The sequence below is a fragment of the Salvia hispanica genome, chromosome 5 (assembly GCF_023119035.1).
Source record: "Salvia hispanica cultivar TCC Black 2014 chromosome 5, UniMelb_Shisp_WGS_1.0, whole genome shotgun sequence".
In the NCBI taxonomy this organism is placed as follows: Eukaryota; Viridiplantae; Streptophyta; class Magnoliopsida; order Lamiales; family Lamiaceae; genus Salvia; species Salvia hispanica.
In genome coordinates this window covers 33,226,248-33,247,592 of record NC_062969.1, presented here as the reverse complement: position 1 = coordinate 33,247,592, position 21,345 = coordinate 33,226,248, and the positions used below count along the sequence as shown (strand labels likewise).

Below are 21,345 nucleotides of genomic sequence, written 5' to 3'. Positions count from 1 at the left end.
ATTAGTGGTATAGTTAGTGGTGATGGTATAGTTAGTGGTGATGTTGCACAACAACATATAGCCGAAGAAAAGCAAGACTTGAAAACAAAACCTATTGGTTTTCTAACTCTTAAATACGTATGTTTCATGTTTTATAATGATGCAGGAGTTTAAGATTGGAGGGTAACAATTTATACTCTTCGGCCGTACTCCCAAATACAGTTTTGAGTACTAGAGATGCTAGATAAAGAGCAAATAATTTCGTACTTTGTAGCAGACGGGGTGGCCCTCTTTGCTATGGCCGTGCATGAACACGGCCCATATAGGTTGTATATTCCATGCTATTTTGCTGTATTTTTGTTGATGATTTTGATCGATTTGACTGTCTTCTAATATATATTTATACATTATTTTTATTAACATGTGTTCGTGATTGATTTTTTATAGAATAGATCTAAAAGTGATTTAAATGATATGTGATTTGTGTGGAATTTTTAGTTTATAAACTTATTTGGTTATATGAGTTTAGAACTTGAAATGATAATATTGTTTCTCATTCGGTATATGTGCTTTTTTTTTTCTTTGTTTGATTTTATATTTTTTAATAATTGTTTTTATTTTATATATTTATGATTTCAGATTTCATACAATGATATTTTTATGAATTTATAAAATCATTTTACAGTATAAAATAAGTTTAAACAAAAGAAAATGGGTCGTGCATCGCACGTGGGTAATACTAGTTTTAAATAAATTCCGGCATGCTCTCCAAGGAAAATGAAGGGATTACACGAGATGCGAAGACACGACTTATCAAAGTTAATGAAGCCCAAGGAAAGAACGAGAATTAGTTAAATCAAGCGATTTAATTATAATTTCAACATCCAACGGAATTCCTAAAGAAGAGCGAGAATAATTGAACCATTGGATGCATGCATTCTAAATGTTTATTTTCTCGAGATTTATGTGTATTTTAATTGTTTTTTTCAAAAAGCTTGTCCGCACACAAGTTAAGGCTGGACCTAGGCGTTTGATTAAGGAAAATATTAACTTGTTGAGGTGGGCTTTCTTTTGAAATATTTTGAATTATTTTGCCAAATGGTGTATCTACTTTGCAAATGCGTTATGTCTTGCCATATTTTGGTTTTTGATGGAGTTGTCAATCTGATTATCTACTGGGTTTGATTCCCTCTAGACTTTGATAGTTAATGAATTCGGGTCTGACTAGGGGGTGAGCCCTTACTCAGGCTAGTGTACACAGATAGGGATCGCGAGCCGTCTTTTGGGTCGGCCGGTCCAGTGATCGAGTTTGTGGCCACATTCTCGTTTCACAAGATAGTTCAGATTTGGTATGTGACGATTGATGATGATGATAGTAGATCGGCCGATCACCATTTTAAAGTTGAAAGAATTTTAGTGTTTCTCGGCATCTTTTTTAAAAGTAAAACCCGACTACACTCAAAGATGGACATGATTTTATTTTATGAAAATATTTTCGGCATAAGTTCACTGAGTGCATCAAAGTACTCAGCCATGCATGTGTTTTCGCTATGTGCAGGTTGAGTTGTGACGAGTGCGGAGGATGTTGGGCATAAAAGTAAAGGAAATGATTGTCAAATGTTCTGAATATGTTGTGTCTTCATGCATGACATTATTCTTCTCTCGAATGCTTCCGCTGAACTTTGTTCCATTTATCTTTTGATATTGTTGAAGATTGATTCTTTTAGTTGTTGAGTGATAAGTCGTATTCTAAGCCTTGGTTACTGGTCAGTATGTCGTGAAATGCATGTATTATCGCAAAACGGTTGCTCAAGTGTGCAGGATTAAGGGATCCAAGCCAGTGAGGAGACGATTCGAGGCGACGCAAGTGAAAAGAGCGCTAGAAGGGTGCATTACTGACCGGGATGCATACCGGAGAAAAGACTCGAGATAGAGAAGAAGGATAGCTTCGGGATGATCATTAACAAGGGCAGAAAAGTCAAATCGAGAAGGAAGTCTACCCTAAAAGCAAAGGGCAAGCCTCCCTATAAAAGAAGTCACTTGGAGATAGAACACAAAGTGTCTATCCTCTACTAAGACTCAAATACTATCTGGAAAAACAATTGGGTTTTGAAAACTTTTGAAAAACTAAAAACAATGGAAAGCATAGACCAACTAAAAGCGAATAAAACACGGAGAAAGACGATATTGATAAGGGAATCTCAGGGATGTGTGTTCACAGTTATGGTTATACAAAATTCCAACTACAAACCCTAACACAATTTATACTTTGAAAGGACGAGTCACCTAGCTTATGCTCATGCGATACAAATGTTGATTACAAGATTAGGGTTGTCAATCCTAACACGTAACTCCAAAAAGCTCCTAAGACCCTTGAAAAGTCCTCACTCTCAATTAACAGTGCCGTTTTAAGGGAAGCTAAATGTAGTGTCTACTAAGTGAATCTAACTCGCTAGAACTCTGTCACAGTTATGAAGCAAGTTATATTAAATCATACATGATTGTGTCACTAAATCATGCAGCATCAAAACTACTTAGGGAAGAAACAAAGTAAAAACAAAACGGATATTAAATAGAAAAAGGAATTTGTATAACCAAAGTTGTTACTAACACATCCCTAGAATCCTATGAGTTTAGTTACACATAATTGAATAAGCTAAAAACATAGATTGAAGGGAAGAAAATTTGAACATAAAACTAAAGCAAATAAAACCCGTAGGTTGAATCCTTGTCGTTCTTGATGTTCTTGAAATCCTTCTCCAACTCCTTGCACCAATGAAGTACTCTAGGTCTTGATCTCTATGAAGTATTTTGCAAGTAGAAGTTCTCTCTTTTTGATGAAGCTTGAGGTCTTATTTATAGGGGAAAGCCACTCCTTGTTGTAAAAGGAAAAGATCTCCAAAATATGGTAAATCTGGGCGCAAATCTAGGGCTTCTCGAATTCGCCGCCTTTCTCGGCGGGCCGCCGCACCTTGGCCGGCGGTCGCCGCGTTGGATTCCAGAGAGTCTGTTCCTCGGCGGCGGACCGCCGCACGTCTTCCGGCGGTCGCCGGACGAGACTTCTCTTCCAAGCACATTTTTCCGAGACGGACCGCTGCATTGATCTGCCCGCCGGGCGCCGGCGGTCGCCGGTCGGCGTCTGACTCAGATTTCCAAACTTGGCGTTTTGGCTCCCTTTTTCGGCTCAATTATGCACATTTCTCACAAAACACGTCAAAATACCAAAATAGACAAAATATGCAAATAATGGACGTGTAGAGTGACTTTGACATTAAAAACGGACCAAATAATGGCCTTAAAACAGTGCAAAATCCGAGCGTATCAGAGATATTGTTAGGAAGACCATTTTTAAGAATGGCTAAGACAATTGTAGATATGGCTGAGGGGACAATCTGCATTGACTTTAATGGTGAGAAATTTGTTTTTGACATCAAACAAGCCATGAAAAACCCAATAGATTCTGGAAATCTATGCTATGTTGATGTTGTTGACCCCCTAGTCCAAGAATTTCTTGAGACCGAATTATTGCAGGAAAAACTCCAAGGCTTGGATGTGTATGCACAGGCTGATGTGGAGGCAGCTGCATGGTGTGATCTGATCAGTAGCCGAGGGTTAACTGACGAGGAGATCGAAGGAGCAATTACGGAATTCTGTCAGAAGTCGGAACTAGCGGGATCCGCAGGGGCTTTACTACCGACAGTATGGAGGAGAAATCAGATGGTGAACATGATCAAGAGGGGGATTCTGAAAAGAACCCTCTGCCTACAGACACACTACCCCCACAAGTGGAGTTGAAGAAGTTGCTAGCGAATCTTAAGTATGCCTACCTCGGGGAGGAAGACTCATTCCCTATAATCATCAATAGCGGGTTGGCTGAAGAACAAGAGGCAAGGCTACTAACCGTGTTGAGCAAAAACAAGAAGGCTATTGGATGGAGCCTTACGGTCCTGGTGGGGATAAGCCCGGATGTCTGCATGCACCACATTAGGCTGGAGGAGGGAGCCAAGGCACATAGAGATTCACAAAGGAAGGTGAACCCAAACATGCGGGAAGAGATACTGAAGGAGATCTTGAAGTTGCTCTCATTGGGCATTATATACTCAGTACCCGATAGTGAATGGGTCAATCCGATCCATATGGTCCCCAAGAAATTAGGGATCCAGGTGGTCAAGAATGAGAGGAATGAGCTAGTGCCCACCAGACTGGTCACTGGATGGCGAATGTGTATAGATTACCGCAAGCTGAACACTGCAACCAGGAAGGACCATTTTCCCCTGCCATACATCGATTAAATGCTGGAGCGACTGGCTGGGAGGAAGTACTTCTGTTTTTTGGATGGGTACAGTGGCTATTTTTAAATTTACGGGAATCCCGAGGACCAGGATAAGACCACGTTCACCTGTCCATTTGGAACCTATGCGTATAGGCGTATGCCCTTCGGCCTATGCAACACCCCAGGTACTTTCCAACGATGTATGATGAGCATATTCTCGGATTTGATTGAAGATTGTGTAGAGATCTTCATGGATGATTTCACGGTCTACGGAGACTCTTTTGACTCATGCTTGCAACATTTGGATCTCGTGCTGGAAAGGTGCCAAGCGAAGAATCTGCTTTTGAATTTTGAAAAATGCCATTTTATGGTTACAAAAGGAATCTTCTTAGGACACGTGGTGTCAGAAAGAGGGATCCAGGTGGATCAAGCCAAGGTGGATGTCATATCCAAACTACCCTTCCCTACTGATCAGAAGGGAATAAGAGGTTTTCTGGGGCATGCTGGATTTTATCGAAGATTTATCAAAGATTTCGCCAAGATCGCCCAACCTCTTACTAGATTCCTCCAGAATGAGATGGAGTTCGTTTTCGATGAGCATTGCAAGGCTGCCTTTAACCTTCTCAAGGAAAAGTTGATTTCTGCACCGATCATTCGAGCTCCTAACTGGGATCACCCCTTTGAGGTGATGTGCGATGCTAGTGACTATGCCGTGGGGTCCGTACTCGGTCAGAAGGTCGATGGGAAGAGTTACGTGATATTCTATGCATCTAAGACCTTGAATCAAGCCCAACGGAACTATGACACCACCGAGAAAGAGATGTTGGCCGTTGTTTATTCGTTCGAGAAGTTCAGGCAGTACCTATTAGGATCCAGAGTCACCCTCTATACTGACCATGCGGCCATTAAGTATCTCATCGCGAAGAAAGATTCAAAACCCCGACTGATCAGATGGGTGCAAGAAGACAAGAAGGGGGTTGAGAACAAAGTAGCGGACCATTTGAGCAGAATAGTGCAAGAAGGGAACAGTGAGGATGTGCGAGATTGATTCTCGGAAGAGCATTGTGTGAGGTGATTTTCTCCGCAAGGAAGATCGATTAGGAAGAAGTAATGAGGCTTACTGGGCAGGACGCAACAACCAAGGGCAAGGAAAAAGTAGGATAGGAACCCTGGTATGCAGACTTGGCCAACTACCTAGTGACAGGAGGGCTACCAATGGTGCCAAACGTGACAAATGCTCAGAGGATGAAGATCAAGAATGAAGCAAAGTATTATTTCTGGGATGACTCATACTTGTGGAAGGCAGGAGCCGACCAAGTAATAAGGAGATGTATTCCTGACTGGGAGCAACGGGATGTACTAAGAGCACCTCCAAGGGGAGAGGTAAATGAAGGGGTATAGTCATATAACTACCATATTTACCTTTTATTCATGAAAAATCATTCTCCGAGGGGAGAGGTATTTGAGAAGGTATTATATCTTTTCCCATTTTGAAGAGGTATCTTTACCTCTCCATCAATGGAGAGGTAAAATCATATAACCACCATATTTACCTTTTTTTCATAAAAAATCATTCTCCAAGGGGGTAGGTATTTGAGAAGGTATTACACTTTATATTTTTTAATGCATCTTGTACTATTATTTTATTTTTTTTAAATGATATACCTTTCTATATACCTTTTATCCTTGGAGTTGATTGCTTTTTAGAAAGGTATATTGCACTTTTTGGGAAGGTATAAGCATGATATACCCTTTTCATTTACCTTCTTCCCTTGGAGTTGCTCTAACACACTGTCACTCCTTGGCATGTGGAGGACATTTCGGACCAAGGAAAACTGCAAGAAAGGTGTTGGATAGCGGATTCTTCTAGCCGACTCTGAACAGAGATGCATACGAGTTCTGCAAGGGCTGTGACCGTTTCCAACTGACCGGTGGGATCTCCGCAAGGGATGAAATGCCACAAGTTCCAATGATTGTTTGTGAAGTGTTCGACATCTGGGGCATGGACTTCATGGGTCCTTTTCCCTCATCTTATGGGAATTCCTACATCTTGGTGGCAGTCGACTATGTATCAAAGTGGATAGAAGCCAAAGCCATGAGCCCTTGTGAATCCAAAGAAGTCACCAAGTTCCTCAAGAGTCATATATTCAGCCGATTTGGGATATCAAGGGCAATCATATCCGATCAAGGGACTCAGTTCTGCAACCGAACGGTCGAAGCCTTGATGAAGAAGTACGGGGTTCATCACCGCCTATCTAGTCCTTACCACCCTCAAGCCAATGGGCAAGCGAAGATCTCAAACGGAGAGATAAAAAGCATCTTGGAGAAGACAGTCAACCCCTCCAGAAAATATTGGAGCACAAGGTTGGAAGATGCTCTGTGGGCGTATCGGACAGCCTACAAAATGCCTATAGGGATGTCCCCATACCACATCGTTTTTGGCAAGATGTGCCACTTGCCAGTGGGAATTGAGCACCGAGCGTACTGGGCAGTTCAACAAGTTAACATGGATGCTAAAGCCTGTGAGGAGGAAAGGAAGTTGCAGCTACATGAGCTGGAAGAACTCAGATTGGAGTCATTTGACTCAGACATGTGGTACAAGGAGAAAACGAAGATGTGGCACGACAAAAATCTGAGAATCAAGGATCTCCAAGTTGGTCAGAAAGTACTACTCTTGCAGTCGAGACTGAAGCTAATGCCTGATAAACTCAAGTCAAAATGGGCAGGACCTTACATTATCACTGCACTACGTGCTAATGGAGCGGTCGAGATTTCAGGGAGTATCCCTAACTCTGAACCTTTTGTCGTAAATGGGCAGTGGTTGAAAATATATAGGGAAAATGAAGAAATGTGTGTGGTGGAAGAAATGCCACTACACTTTAATAGCGTCTAATGGCCAGTAGAAAAGGGGTTTGGAGTTCCACCTGGCCAACTTTATATAATTTGTGCTTATTGACCAGGTAGAATTTCAAATACCTTTAGTGATGATGTAAATATTGTGAATATTTAGTAATTTAACTTGAGTTAAGTAGGAAAATATTAAAAATACCAAAAAGATTTTCCGATCTTAAATATTAATTTGGAGTCCGTACTGACCACGAGGATACCATTTAGGTAAAACTCTGAATTGTATTTAAGAGTCCTTTTATTGCTTTAATTCTATTTTTAGCTAATTGAGAGGGAGGTATAGAGTGAAATTTGAATTTTGGTGCGTGGTGCAGCTTTGCAGGCGAGTGCAGTGACTGGGAGGGCGCGTGGAGCAGAGACGTGACAGGGGACGTCCAATCAGCTGCAAGAACGCACAACCGTCTCCCACCCGAAGCATCGCGACCTGGTAACCGTCTGCAACCGGTCAAAACCCTCAACTGCCCACCCTACTATAAAATACCCCACCGCCTACTCCCCTTCACTTTACAAACCCTTACCTGCATTCTCTCACCCAAAACAACCGCCCTCGACAACCACCACCCCACTCTGAAAAACCACCGTGAATCACTACCGGAAACAGAGAACCGCCACTGATACAACCCATGGCAAAGAAAAAAGCAACCAGCAACCCGGCATCTACCACCGGCGACAACCCCCCAGAAGTCCGAGCGACAGCGGAATCGCGACCGCCGAGTCCACAACGATCACAGCCAACACCGACGCCACAAAAATTCTGGCGATGGTTCCTTTAGACGCACAGGCGGCGTATCTAAGGCAACAAGACCCGAACAAAGATTGGACAGCGACCCTGGCCGGATTTAGCCTGACCGGAGGAATGCCGGCGATACCAAGCCCTACCCCAACTGCGACCACCGTGAACCCACCCATCACCACCCCAAATACCTCAAACCCCACATCCGAAAAGACCTCCCCAACAACAACTGCACAGTCAGAACCCTCTAACCTTTCTCCCAAACACCAACAAACAGAGTCACTCGACGTTAGCCCACTTTCCGCCTATCAAGATCCCAACTGGGGAGAAACAGAGGAAAGGGAGAGGGAAGAGAAGGTAAGAGAAGACGAGAAGGATAAAGCAGAGGAGACAACAGCCACTGAAACCAGAGCCGAAGAAGCAGAGAGGGAGGAGATAGATCTGAATGAAATGGCCAAGAAGCAAGGGCTAATGACGGATGATAAGTTCCAATCGGTTTTAGGCGGGGGAGATAGGATAGTGGTAAACCCTGAAGGGGTGGCTGAGGTACTAAACCTCGCATCCCAGGCAGGAGGAAGAGAGGAAACAGCCATGGGAGCAGATGAGTCAGAGGGGGTAGTCCACCAGCCAGTGGAGGAAATGAGAGAAGGACAAACCGAGGAAGCTAAAAAAACTGAAGAGGAGAGGCAGGAACCAGAGACACACCAGTCAGAGGAAAAGAAGGAAACAGAAGGAGAGGCCGAAATGAAGGAGCAAAAAACGGAAGCCCCAATCGTGTCTAAACCAAAGCAGTCAAGATGAAGCTAGTGTTGAAAAACGACCCCAAAGCAGAATGGCAAAAGCCCAAAAGAGTGTCACAGAGATGCTTAGGAAAGTGGAAGTCCAACAAGGCAGGAGCAAACACGGCAGCAGATGCAGAGGAGATCTCTAGTGAAGACGAGAAGACTACTCCTACAAAACCTGGGGAGAAGTCCTCGACAACTAGCCAGAAGGACAAATGGCAAAAGGGACAGTTTCATCAATGCCGACTGACCAGGAGGAAGAGGCTGACAAGGTGGCTGGGGGTCTGGACCTCACATCGGAGTCAGTAGGTCGGGAGGAGGCGATAGGAAGTGATACTAGTACCCGCATGGTAACCGAGCATACTGCCCAGGAGGACATTTCAACACAAGCCGACGAAGAAGCGACGACAAATGAAAAGGAAGACATATACAACAAGGAAAGGAAGAGAAAGGGGAAAGCCCCTGTCAGGAAGAAGCAAGTCGTCAAGAAACAGCGCACAGCCAATACCGGCATAGTGATCAGAGAGAAAGAAGAGAGAAGGAAGTTGAGTGACAGTGACTACACTTCCAGCGAAGAGTCAGAATCAGAGAGTGATATCTCTCTAGAATGGGAGGAATACCATGAGCGGCAGCTCCCCGATAATCACCAAGAACTAGTCCACCCGCCGGTAGAGAGGATTGTGTACCGAAGGTGGCGGGTAGAGCTCACTGATGAGCTTATGGAGGACATGAAGCACTACAACACCAAGAAGCTTCAAGGCGCATTTGACGACAAGGAAGATAGCAGCAAGCAAGTCAAATGCGGAAAGGTACTCCACATACCCTCTCTGGATGAGTTATCTGTGCATGATTCTTTCCTAGCCAGTATGGAAGCATTGGGTTTTGAGTGGCTGTTAGAGAATAGAGACTCGGAGATATTAGTAAGATTAGCCAAGGAATTCTTCACTACGTTTAGGTTCCAAGCCACAACAGACCTAGATGAAGTGTCAATTTCCTTCAGAATATTCAGTGGAGAGTTGTCCATGAGTCTAATCGAGTTGATTGTGAGATTGGGGATGTGTAGCTTAGAGGAGGCTATAGGACCAGAATGGAGAAGCCGAGAAAGGGGGATACCAAGGCGACATGTAGACTTTGAACCCCAAGAAGCCTGGGAGGAGCTAACCCACCCCGATCCTGGTCAGTTAGCCTCCACCACATCCAGATCCACCCACTTCAACAATTCCATGCTCAGACTGGTGCAACTCTACTTAGGCTACAACTTACTGGGACAGAGTAATTCAGCTGCCAGAACTTCTATGACCGAATTGTACATGGTGTGGTGCGCTACTCGCGGGAGGAGGCTGCATTTGGGATTCTGGACAGCCTACCAATGCCACCTGATAGCTACCCACCCAGCTAGGAACTTGTCCCTCTGCAACATACTAGGAGCTTTCGTGCGCAACAACATCATCATAACAGAGGCAGACGACCTATCTCCAATGTACATGGTCGACTCTCCTGGCCTGTTCGATATACCCTTCTTCGTCCGCACAAAAGTTTTATACTACCGAGAAGGAGTCCCTCAGTTCTACCCGATGGGAGAAGCCCCTGGTGGAAGGGCACAACGGGGGCAAGAGGGGCAAGCTGGGCAAAACGAACAAGCGCAAAGACTGAGGCAAGAAAGTCTGGAGATGGCAGTAACCGAACTGGCAGAGGAGAACAGACAATCACGGGCAGAGATGGCAAGGCTGACAATCCTGATGGAGAATGTACTTAAAGAATTAACGAGAGCAAAGGAAAGCACAGGAGCTGGAACAAGTGGCCATGGAGGCCAGAACAATGAACCCACCGAACCTGAGGAAGAAGAAGGTGTTGAACCAGAGGAGGCAGAAGATAACCAACCGGAATCCACTGAAGAGGAACCCAAGGAACCACCTGCATAGACTCCTGCGCTAAGGAGGAGCAGGAGGAATGTCTGAACGACCCTCCCCCCCTACTGACCAGTTAGTTTTCTTTTTAATTCTCAATTTTTAGTTTTAATTACTTTTATTGTTTAGATAAATGTATATGTGTAGTCATGTGTGCAAACCTCATTCATAACACTTAGCCTATCTAATATTCTAAGTGTGAGAAGTAAAAGGTTTACTACTTTGATGCATGTGTTATGTTTATGTTTTTGTGTTCTGTTATATGCATGTTAACTCACACTTAGCCTACTGCGCAGTCTAAGTGTGAGGAGTTTATATGTTTATATATCATGTTTTGTAATATTCTGTCATGTTTTGTTAAATCTATGTTTATATCTAAAACTCTCCCACTTAGCCTATTGCATAGTCTAAGTGTGAGAAGTTTTTATATATAGTATGTGTTTGTTATAAATGTGTGTCTGTCATACTAGCCATTCCCATTTTTCACTTCACAGCCCGTATTTGGGGCAGACACTTGTGAAGGGAGAGGGGGGATGTAACGCCCGCCTTTTTCCTTTCTTTTTAGGGTAATTTTTTTTCATCGTCCTTGTTTTGTTTCAACAATCAATGGGTATGTTTTATCGAAGGATCGGCAAATGTTTTGAATTGTGTTGTTGGAATCTCGAGGAATGTTGTGGATTATCTCGTAGAGAAATTAGAAGTTACTTTCGCGAGTACTTGGAATAACACCAAAGTGCTAAAAACGAAATACTATGAATTTAATTAATTTTCTTCGCTGACAAGATAAAAGAGAAAGAAACTCAATGTTTAGGCCTATCCCTTTTTATCTATCTTGTTATAGTCAATTTATTTCTTTTAGTTGGGACCAATTTTAAGAAGCCCAAAAATCAATTATTTATTCCAAATCTACAGTCAACTAATTGGTCAAATATCTCCCTAACTTCTCCCACACGATTTCCCCATATCTCCATTCTCCCTTAAAAATCTCCAACCAAATACCCATTAAGTCCATACATATATCCTTCCCACAATATCATTCAATCATCCGCCGTTTCAAAATTTCAGTGCAGTTTTTCTTCCTTTGCAACAAAGGTAAAATCTTCCACTTCAATTCATTTTATACAAAGCTTTGGATATGGAATCCATGACACCATATTTTTCTTGTCACAGTTGAGAGGAAACCGAGCAGCCTGTGAATCCAATATATTTTTCCTGCAATCTCAATTTATTCTTTCGTGCTAAAGGTATACTCTTTTACATCAATTTCGTAGCATAATTGCACATTCACGGTAGCCCACCGAATTGAAATTTTCTTGAAACTGTGTTTTATAGTTCTTGCTAAAGCCTCCATCTTTAATGCTATTAGATATTGTCTTTTTGTTTCCTCTATACTTCTACCTACACATTAATATTTAGAATCGAATAAATAGAGAAGTAAAGGGGGGGGGGAGGGTAGAGAAATCTTACCTGCGGGAATGGGCTGACAGAGACAGCAGCGCTGCCAGACGGAGTGCTGGCCGTTTGGAATGGCGGCGGACAACGGCGGTGAAGGTGGGGCGACTCGGCAGTGGTGAACGGAGATAGAGACGAGAGTTGAGGGAGAGTTTGTTGCTGGGTGTTCTTGCTGTCAATTTGAATTATGCAGAGGGAGGGCGTGAGAATTTGAGACGGAAGGGAGAGATTAGAATGTTGAGACAGTAGGGTGCATATGGGAGTAGACTTGTTTTGGCGACGGAGTATATTTATATTTTATTTATAGTAGTTGACGGCAGGGAGTATGTATATTTGGTTTATTATTTGATTTTGTTCTTTCCTTTTGTATACATACCTGTAGGTGGGAGTATGTATTTTTATGTACTAATTCTGTTTCTTTTCTTTAGTTTAATAACGGTGTTGGGAAGGGAGAGTATTAACGTGTGATGTTGGGAGTATATTAAGTTACAGATTTTCTTTTATTCTTTAGTTTTGTTAAATGGGAGTGACCGATTAATTTTGGGTTGGTCTAAATTATATTAACCTCTGGAACTTATGTGTTGGAAATTTATGTTTTTGGCCTATATTTTTCTAGTGATGACCGAGAGATTTAGTATATTGTGGACTTCTGTGTTTAATTGATGAATCGGTTTTAGCGAAGAATAATTTTGAGCACACACATAGGATGCATGCATTTCTTTAAGTAATATTTGGCAAAGTCTGATTTTAGCATATCATGTTATTTTAAAAAGGGTGAACTGTTGCACGATGTTGCGGTGAACAGAAAGTGATTGAGGATTTAAGAGAACGAGGTGGGCTTTCTTTTTAAATAAGGGCAATGCCCTAAGTATATTTTTATGTGAAAATAAATATTTGTCATGCCGTGTTTTGTTTTATCTATGGAACCTATCTGTTGTGGCTTTTGCCATCTATGGATAATCGAATTCGGGTCTGACTAGGGAGCGAGTCCCTACTCAGGATAGTGTACACCAATGGGGATCATGAGCCGTCTTTTGGGTCGGCCGGTCTAGTGACTTGGAATGTGGCCACATTCCTTGTCATCGATGGATCAAATATGGTAGACATCTATGGGAAAATGACTGCAGTCGAATTTTACAATGGAATGATTTTAGTGTCTCGGTATTTTTAAAGTTAAACCCCGAGGGCACTCAATGGTGGCATGATAAATACTTTTTATAAAAATATTTTCGGCATGAGTCCACTGAGTGCATCAAGTTCTCAGCCCTGCATTTCTTTTGAAAAATGTGCAAGTTGAGCTGTGACGAGCGCGGTGGGTGTTGAGCATAAAAGTGAAAAAGATAACAAATAAAAGATCTCGAATATATTATGTCTTCATACATAATATTATTCTTCTCTCGAATGCTTCCGCTGAATGTTGTTTCTTTTATTCCAAGTATTGGTGAGATAATATTCGTTTCGAGTTGTTGATTGTTGAATTGATACTCTGATTTTATTCGAGCTATTCCATTTATGTTGAGCTATGGTCGAGTTTTGTTGTTTCCCCCTTTCTTCCCCGCTTCTTTAACCAACCCCTAGTCGCGATTCACTGTGTTTTCTATCCTTAGAAAATGCGGGCGTGACAAATTGGTATCAGAGCAATTTTTCTTTCCGCTCTGGACCCGAGAGTCTTTTTCAGTCTTAGTCTAGACTTGTTTCGCTAGACTAAAAAAGTAAATAAATAAATGAATAAAATAAAATAATAATGGTGTATTGAAGGCTCAACATCTCGCTTCACCACGCTCAACCGAGAAAGAGGTAATGTTTTTATGAGAAATTTTTATGAAAGAGTTTTGGTGAAAGGGTGATGAGAAACTATGGTTATGAAAACAAAGTATGTTTTACAATGGGATGGAGGAGCTATGGTTGTAAAAAAAAAAAAAATTGTTTAGTTTTTTTTCGAGAAGTTGAAAATCAATGGTGATAAAAAATATATATGCTATGCAACGGGACTTATCTTTTATGAAAAACATTGATCAATGGAAAATGTTGTGTTTAGGAACTATTAAAAAAAAATTCAGTTTCAAGGAAAATAAATTTTAACTCTTTCTTTTGGAAAATTGAGCTATGGAAGGGTGATGATATTTTTGTTATGAGGTGCAAACTATGATAATGTTATACTATGGAGGAGTGTTAAAGGTAGTTTATGCATGTTTTAGTATGTGAGATATTAATGATGTTTTTGATTGATGGTTTACGGATGTGGAGGGACGAAACATATAAACTTTGTATATGAAAAATATCGATCTTAGTTGTAAGTTGACGACTTCGCTCTCGCTTTTCCGAGAAACAGAACGAACGGGAATGCCACCAAGACGTGGTAGACAACCAAGGCGCAATGAGGGAGAACAGTCCGAGGAGTCTGTTGGGCATACACCTCCACCGCCACCGCCACCGCCACCCCCACCCCCGCCTCAGCCAAAACGATACATCGAGACTTTCACGAGCCAAAAACCCCCACAGTTTGATGGATGGGAGAGCCATCAATGGTAGAGACTTGGATACGCGCTCTCGAGCGTATATTCGAGTTTATGGAGAGCACCGATAAGGAACGACTTGCTTGTGTGAAATTTCAACTAACTGGGCCCGCCGATTTTTGGTGGGATACCAAGCTAAGGACCATGGACCCTGCACGCCGTGAAGCGCTGACATGGGAGGGATTCAAGGAGGAGTTGAACAATAAGTACGTCCCCATGAGTTATAAGCGAGCAAAAGTAGAGGAATTTCATACTCTCAAGCAAGGACGCATGACTGTGACAGAGTACGACCGGGCCCTTTGCGAATTGACCCGATATGCGCCTGAGTTAGTAGACACAGATGCGGAGATGGCGGAAAAATTTCGTGCTGGGCTCGGACACGATATAAGAGCAGCTGTGGCTAGCCGTAGAGGAATCACATACTCGGAGGTTTTGAGTTGCGCCTTAGACGTGGAAGAGGAGCTGCCCAAGGATAGTACGGTCGCGAAAACTACATCACCACCACCGCAGCAACAATATAATTTCAGAGACAAAAGGAAATGGGATGGTGATCAGATTCCATATGAAAATAAAAGGCAACAACATATCCAGACCGCTCCCAACCAGAGGGGTAATTTCCGACCAAGGATTCCTCCATGCACTATATGCTCTAGATACCACTGTGGAGAGTGTAGACTCAAGTTTGATGGATGCTACAACTGTGGTGGAAGTGGCCATTTCTCTAGAGATTGCCCAAGTAAGAATGTCGGAGAGGGTGCAAGACAAAACGACCACGGACCACGCCCACAACTGCAAGCAATTCAAGCTGCGCCGAGAGGAGACCCAACTCCAACCCTAGACCAACAGTAACATTGTGGCTACTAGGAGTACGCTTGAGAATTTGGAAGATAAGATGAAGAGTACTAGGAACCGTTTAATTTTATTTTTGCAAATTTCGGGACGAAATTTTTGTTAAGTTGGGTAGATTGTAACGCCCGCCTTTTTCCTTTCTTTTTGGGGTAATTTTTTTATCGTCCTTGTTTTGTTTCGACAATCAATGGGTATGTTTCATCAAAGGATCGGCAAATATTTTGAATCGCGTTGTTGGAATCTCGAGGAATGCTGTGGATTATGTCGTAGAGAAATTAGAAGTTACTTTCGCGAGTAGTTGGAATAACACCAAAGTACTAAAAACGAAATACTATGAATTTAATTAATTTTCTTCGCTGACAAGATAAAAGAGAAAGAAACTCAATGTTTAGGCCTATCACTTTTTATCTATCTTGTTATAGTCATTTTATTTCTTTTAGTATGGACCAATTTTAAGAAGCCCAAAAATCAATTATTTATTCCAAATCTACAGTCAACTAATTGGTCAAATATCTCCCTAACTTCTCCCACACGATTTCCCCATATCTCCATTCTCCCTTAAAATCACCAACCAAATACCCATTAAGTCCATACATATATCCTTCCCACAATATCATTCAATCATCCGCCGTTTCAAAATTTCAGTGCAGTTTTTCTTCCTTTGCAACAAAGGTAAAATCTTCCACTTTAATTCATTTTATACAAAGCTTTGGATATGGAATCCATGACACCATATTTTTCTTGTCATAGTTGAGAGGAAACCGAGCAGCCTGTGAATCCAATTTTTTTTCCTGCAATCTCAGTTTATTCTTTCGTGCTAAAGGTATACTCTTTTACATCAATTTCGTAGCATAATTGCACATTCACGGTAGCCACCGAATTGAAATTTTCTTGAAACTGTGTTTTATAGTTCTTGCTAAAGCCTGCATCTTTAATGCTATTAGATATTGTCTTTTTGTTTCCTCTATACTTCTACCTACACATTAATATTTAGAATCGAATAAATAGAGAAGTAAAGGGGGGGGGGAGGGTAGAGAAATCTTACCTGCGGGAATGGGCTGACAGAGACAGCAGCAATGCCCGACGGAGTGTTGGCCGTCTGGAATGGCAGCGGACAACGGCGGTGAAGGTGGGGCAACTCGGCAGTGGTGAACGGAGATAGAGACGAGAGTTGAGGGAGAGTTTGTTGCTGGGTGTTCTTGCTGTCAATTTGAATTATGCAGAGGGATGGCGTAAGAATATGAGACGGAAGGGAGAGATTAGAATGTTGAGACAGTAGGGTGCATATGGGAGTAGACTTGTTTTGGCGACGGAGTATATATATATATTTTATTTATAGTAGTTGACGGCAGGGAGTATGTATATTTGGTTTATTATTTGATTTTGTTCTTTCCTTTTGTATACATACCTGTAGGTGGGAGTATGTATTTTTATGTACTAATTCTGTTTCTTTTCTTTAGTTTAATAACGGTGTTGGGAAGGGAGAGTATTAACGTGTGATGTTGGGAGTATATTAAGTTACAGATTTTCTTTTATTCTTTAGTTTTGTTAAATGGGAGTGACCGATTAATTTTGGGTTGGTCTAAATTATATTAAGCTCTGGAACTTATGTGTTGGAAATTTATGTTTTTGGCCTATATTTTTCTAGTGATGACCGAGAGATTTAGTATATTGTGGACTTCTGTGTTTAATTGATGAATCGGTTTTAGCGAAGAATAATTTTGAGCACACACACATAGGATGCATGCTTTTCTTTAAGTAATATTTGGCAAAGTCTGATTTTAGCATATCATGTTATTTTAAAAAGGGTGAACTGTTGCACGATGTTGCGGTGAACAGAAAGTGATTGAGGATTTAAGGGAACGAGGTGGGCTTTCTTTTTAAATAAGGGCAATGCCCTAAGTATATTTTTATGTGAAAATGAATATTTGTCATGCCGTGTTTTGTTTTATCTATGGAACCTATCTGTTGTGGCTTTTGCCATCTATGGATAATCGAATTCGGGTCTGACTAGGGAGCGAGTCCCTACTCAGGATAGTGTACACCAATGGGGATCATGAGCCGTCTTTTGGGTCGGCCGGTCTAGTGACTTGGAATGTGGCCACATTCCTTGTCATCGATGGATCAGATATGGTAGACATCTATTAGAAAATGACTGTAGTCGAATTTTACAATGGAATAATTTTAGTGTCTCGGCATTTTTAAAGTTAAACCCCGAGGGCACTCAATGGTGGCATGATAAATACTTTTTATAAAAATGTTTTCGGCATGAGTCCACTGAGTGCATCAAGTACTCAGCCCTGCATTTCTTTTGAAAAATGTGCAGGTTGAGCTGTGACGAGCGCGGTGGGTGTTGAGCATAAAAGTGAAGAAGATAACAAATAAAAGATCTCGAATATATTATGTCTTCATACATAGTATTATTCCTCTCTCGAATGCTTCCGCTGAATGTTGTTTCTTTTATTCCAAGTATTGTTTAGATAATATTCGTTTCGAGTTGTTGATTGTTGAATTGATACTCTGATTTTATTCGAGCTATTCCATTTATGTTGATCTATGGTCGAGTTTCTTTGTTTCCTCCTTTCTTCCCCGTTTCTTTAACCCACCCCTAGACACGATTCACCGTGCTTTCTATCCTTAGAAAATGCGGGCGTGACAGGGGAGCAAATGGCCAGTATGACATGTATATATGTGTTATTTGAGTCAGTGCATGTTAGTATTTTTAAGGTTTGTTTAGGTCTAGGATTTTTGTGTTTTTATGAATGGGCTTAAAACTCAACTGCCTCAAACTGACGGTGGAGGGAATTGAGGGAGATAAGACAGGCTGGAAAACAGAAACCACCCCCCACAGTAGCTCCTAGTCAGTATAGATGATGCAAGTATGAAGGAAAAAACACATTCCTTAGGTCAGACATGCAAGCCCTCTTAAAAGGTGAGTTAGAAGCCCAAAGTGGAACTACTTTCCACTAAACAAAAAAAAAAAAAAAAAAAAAAAAAAAAAAAAAGAAGAGTGGCTACCACATGAGGTCTAGGGCAAGGTGACGGCGTGTAGCAAACCCTGAAGGCAGTAGGAAACCACCAAAAAAAAAAAAAAAAAAATCCTACCCTTAGAACCCCATTTTCTAACCTGATCTACACCCCGAAATAACCCATCAGCCACTAGGACTGTGTGTGTGCAATGCATAAGGCAAGGAAGCAACTACCCAGGAGGACATACAAAAAGAACCAGCTGAAGAAAAGAAAAAAAAGGGGGAGAAAATCGATCTGGAAAAATTCCAGATCCAAAAAAATATAAGAAGGTATAAGGGTGGCAAAGCCACAAAAAAGAAAATCGAAGAAAATGGTCGCAGATACTTGACCACAAAAAGAGAAGGGAGGAAGAAGAAATAAGGGTGGTGAAGCCACAAGGAAGCTACTGACCAGTTGAGAGCCAATGTCAGATTTTGTCCAGCCGAAGAAAAAGCCCTAGCCGAAGCCTAAATGCACACAGTTCTCCCACATCAAAATAAGTAGTTAGTTTTTGAACCTCAGAGCCTTAGGAACCACCACCCCAAACATTACAAGCTAATTGCCCCGTTACAAGCCCTAAAGACCTTCAGGAACTGCGCGTGAGATCTGAGTCCGAAACATCTGTGGTTAAGCATTGAGAGAAAACAGTCCTAACATCCCCTGCGAGGAATGAGTGACTGAGTGAATCCAGTGTTTGACCTAGAATTGGGTTATCCTGACAAGCGGATATACTGACTGGGAAGGAAAGGGGGAGCGGCAGAAGTTCAAGGCTGTCTAAGGCCGGATTGCACCTGATCCCAAGGGGGGGATGGTTGAAAATATAGCATGCTCTATGTGTTTGAGTTATTTTATATATGTTTATGTGTTGTGTCGTTATGTTTTTCTTTGCGTCAGAGTCTTGAGTCTAGGTTAGGTAGAGTCGGTCAGGGGGAGTAACCAGGCTCGAATTCGACTTATTTCTTTTTATTTGTCTTCATGCTTGAGGACAAGCACGTGGTAAGTGTGAGCAGTTTGATAAGTCTTATTCTAAGCCTTGGTTACTGGTCAGTATGTCGTGAAATGCATGTATTATCTCGCAAAACAGTTGCTCAAGTGTGCAGGATTAAGGGATCCAAGCCAGTAGGAGGCGACGCAAGTGAAAAGAGTGCTAGAAGGGTTGCAATACTGACCAGGATGCATGCCAGAGAAAAGGCTCGAGATGGAGAAGAAGGATAGCTGGGATGATCATTAACAAGGGCAGAAAAGTCAAATCGAGAAGGAAGTCTACCCTAAAAGCAAGGGCAAGCCTTCCTATAAAAGAAGCCACTTGGAGAGAGAAAAAGAGTTGGAAGTTCACAAAACACACTCGGGTCGTTCACTCCTCACACTTAGTATAATTCTCTCTAGAAGAACAATCTTTCAGAATTATCCAGTCTCTCGTTCCTCGCCACAGCTATGGTCACTTGACGTCCAAGAGTCTGCCGGAGAAATCATCGTTCTACCGTTCCAGCTAGTTTGTCGTAGTAGTATAGCAGTGTCACCGCCCGGAGAGGCAAAACAATCGTTATTTGCTTTCTAGTTTAATTTTTACCTGCTTTCTTCGTTAGATCTGTTGCAAACATTTATCTTTGTTGCCTTTTGAAGTACTTGGTGATGATCCAAACGTTTAAGTTATGAATTTTCTATTCCGAATGTCTCTTTGGTTTGAGTTTGCTTCATTCTGCCTAGGAAAGTTAGATTTAGTTATCGCTTTTAATTTTTAAGTGCGTGCATGTATTTTCTTTCGAGTAGGCTAGATCTGAAGTTGTTGATCAAAATTTGTAGTTATGTCTCAGTTTAAGTTTTCGTGCATGAGTTTCATGTTCTGCGCTGTGATCACCACCTTGCATGTTAGTCAGTAGAGGTAATCTGCAATTTCAGCTGTTCATCTTAAGTTAAGCATTTTTATTAATGGATCTTGAGTTAGAATTTATGTATTTGAGTTTAGTCATGGAGTTTGTGTTCATATGATCTCTGTTAATACTTGGTGAAGAAGAAAAAGTCAAAATCAACTTTTGCCTTGGACCACTTTTGTTTTTTAGTTACTTTTGCTTTTGTCTCCTACTTTTCAGTTGTACCTTCCAGACCTGTCAGAAAGCCAACCAGCCACCAGATATACCCTGTTGTCTAAGTTTCCTCTTTTAGTAACTTTTTACTTTTCACATGTCTGTGAGATACCTTGTTCCCTATTCTCACGAACACAACCACATGTCTGTCATTTTCACGCCTACTAGTCAGTAGAGCACCATCTTTATTTCTCGCCTAGGTAGAATCCCAACCCCAAAAGCGTGGTAGCTAACCAAAAACACCCAGGAATATCACCACAGTTATCCGAACGTGTCCATCCTTGTGGGATTCGACCCTTACCTCCACTATACTAACCAGTAGAAGTGGGTTGAGAAAATTTGTTTGATACCAGGTTCCGATTGTCGTGCCAACGACTCAGCTATGTCGGGAATCTTATCCTGATCAGTTATATACAATACCATTTTGTTTTTTCTGAAGTTTCTTAATGTGTGGCAGTTGCACATACTTTTCCCATACTAACTAATTAAAACCGAAACATCATATATGAAGCATATGCTTAACACCCCCCTACACGGCATCTGCATGCCGAATAGGTAATGTTACAAGTCAAGTATGGCAATTTAAAATTTTCATTTTCTGAACCATTCAAAACCAAATATTTAAATTATTATTTAATATTTACAATTACAACAGAAATAACTTAGTATAAAATTTAGTGCTAACATGCCACAACCAACAATTCAAAAATCTATCTCTAATAGAGCTTAGTGACCCACCAAGGATGCAGCACTGATCAGAAAGACATGAACAAACATCGACTGGTACTCTCCAATTCCAACTAACCTGTAGCACACTCAACACTTTAGCCAAAATTCTCTTCAAGTAATAATCA

At 41.5% G+C, this 21,345-nt stretch overlaps 2 protein-coding genes across 2 annotated transcripts; both read left to right on the top strand.

Moving 5' to 3' along the window:
* Positions 1-7,919: 7,919 nt before the first annotated feature.
* LOC125189882 (proline-, glutamic acid- and leucine-rich protein 1-like) lies at positions 7,920-8,693 on the top strand. Its single transcript, XM_048087108.1, has one exon. The coding sequence runs from the start codon at positions 7,920-7,922 to the stop codon at positions 8,691-8,693; it is 774 nt and encodes a 257-aa protein (XP_047943065.1).
* Positions 8,694-14,558: 5,865 nt separating this feature from the next.
* LOC125189881 lies at positions 14,559-15,398 on the top strand. Its single transcript, XM_048087107.1, has one exon. It carries the CDS (start codon positions 14,559-14,561, stop codon positions 15,396-15,398), a length of 840 nt encoding a protein of 279 aa, XP_047943064.1.
* Positions 15,399-21,345: the final 5,947 nt, after the last annotated feature.

Bases quoted from the DNA above. Each gene is read 5' to 3' on its own strand.
- LOC125189882 (XM_048087108.1), top strand. From the start codon at position 7,920: ATGGTTCCTTTAGACGCACAGGCGGCGTATCTAAGGCAACAAGACCCG.
- LOC125189881 (XM_048087107.1), top strand. From the start codon at position 14,559: ATGGTAGAGACTTGGATACGCGCTCTCGAGCGTATATTCGAGTTTATG.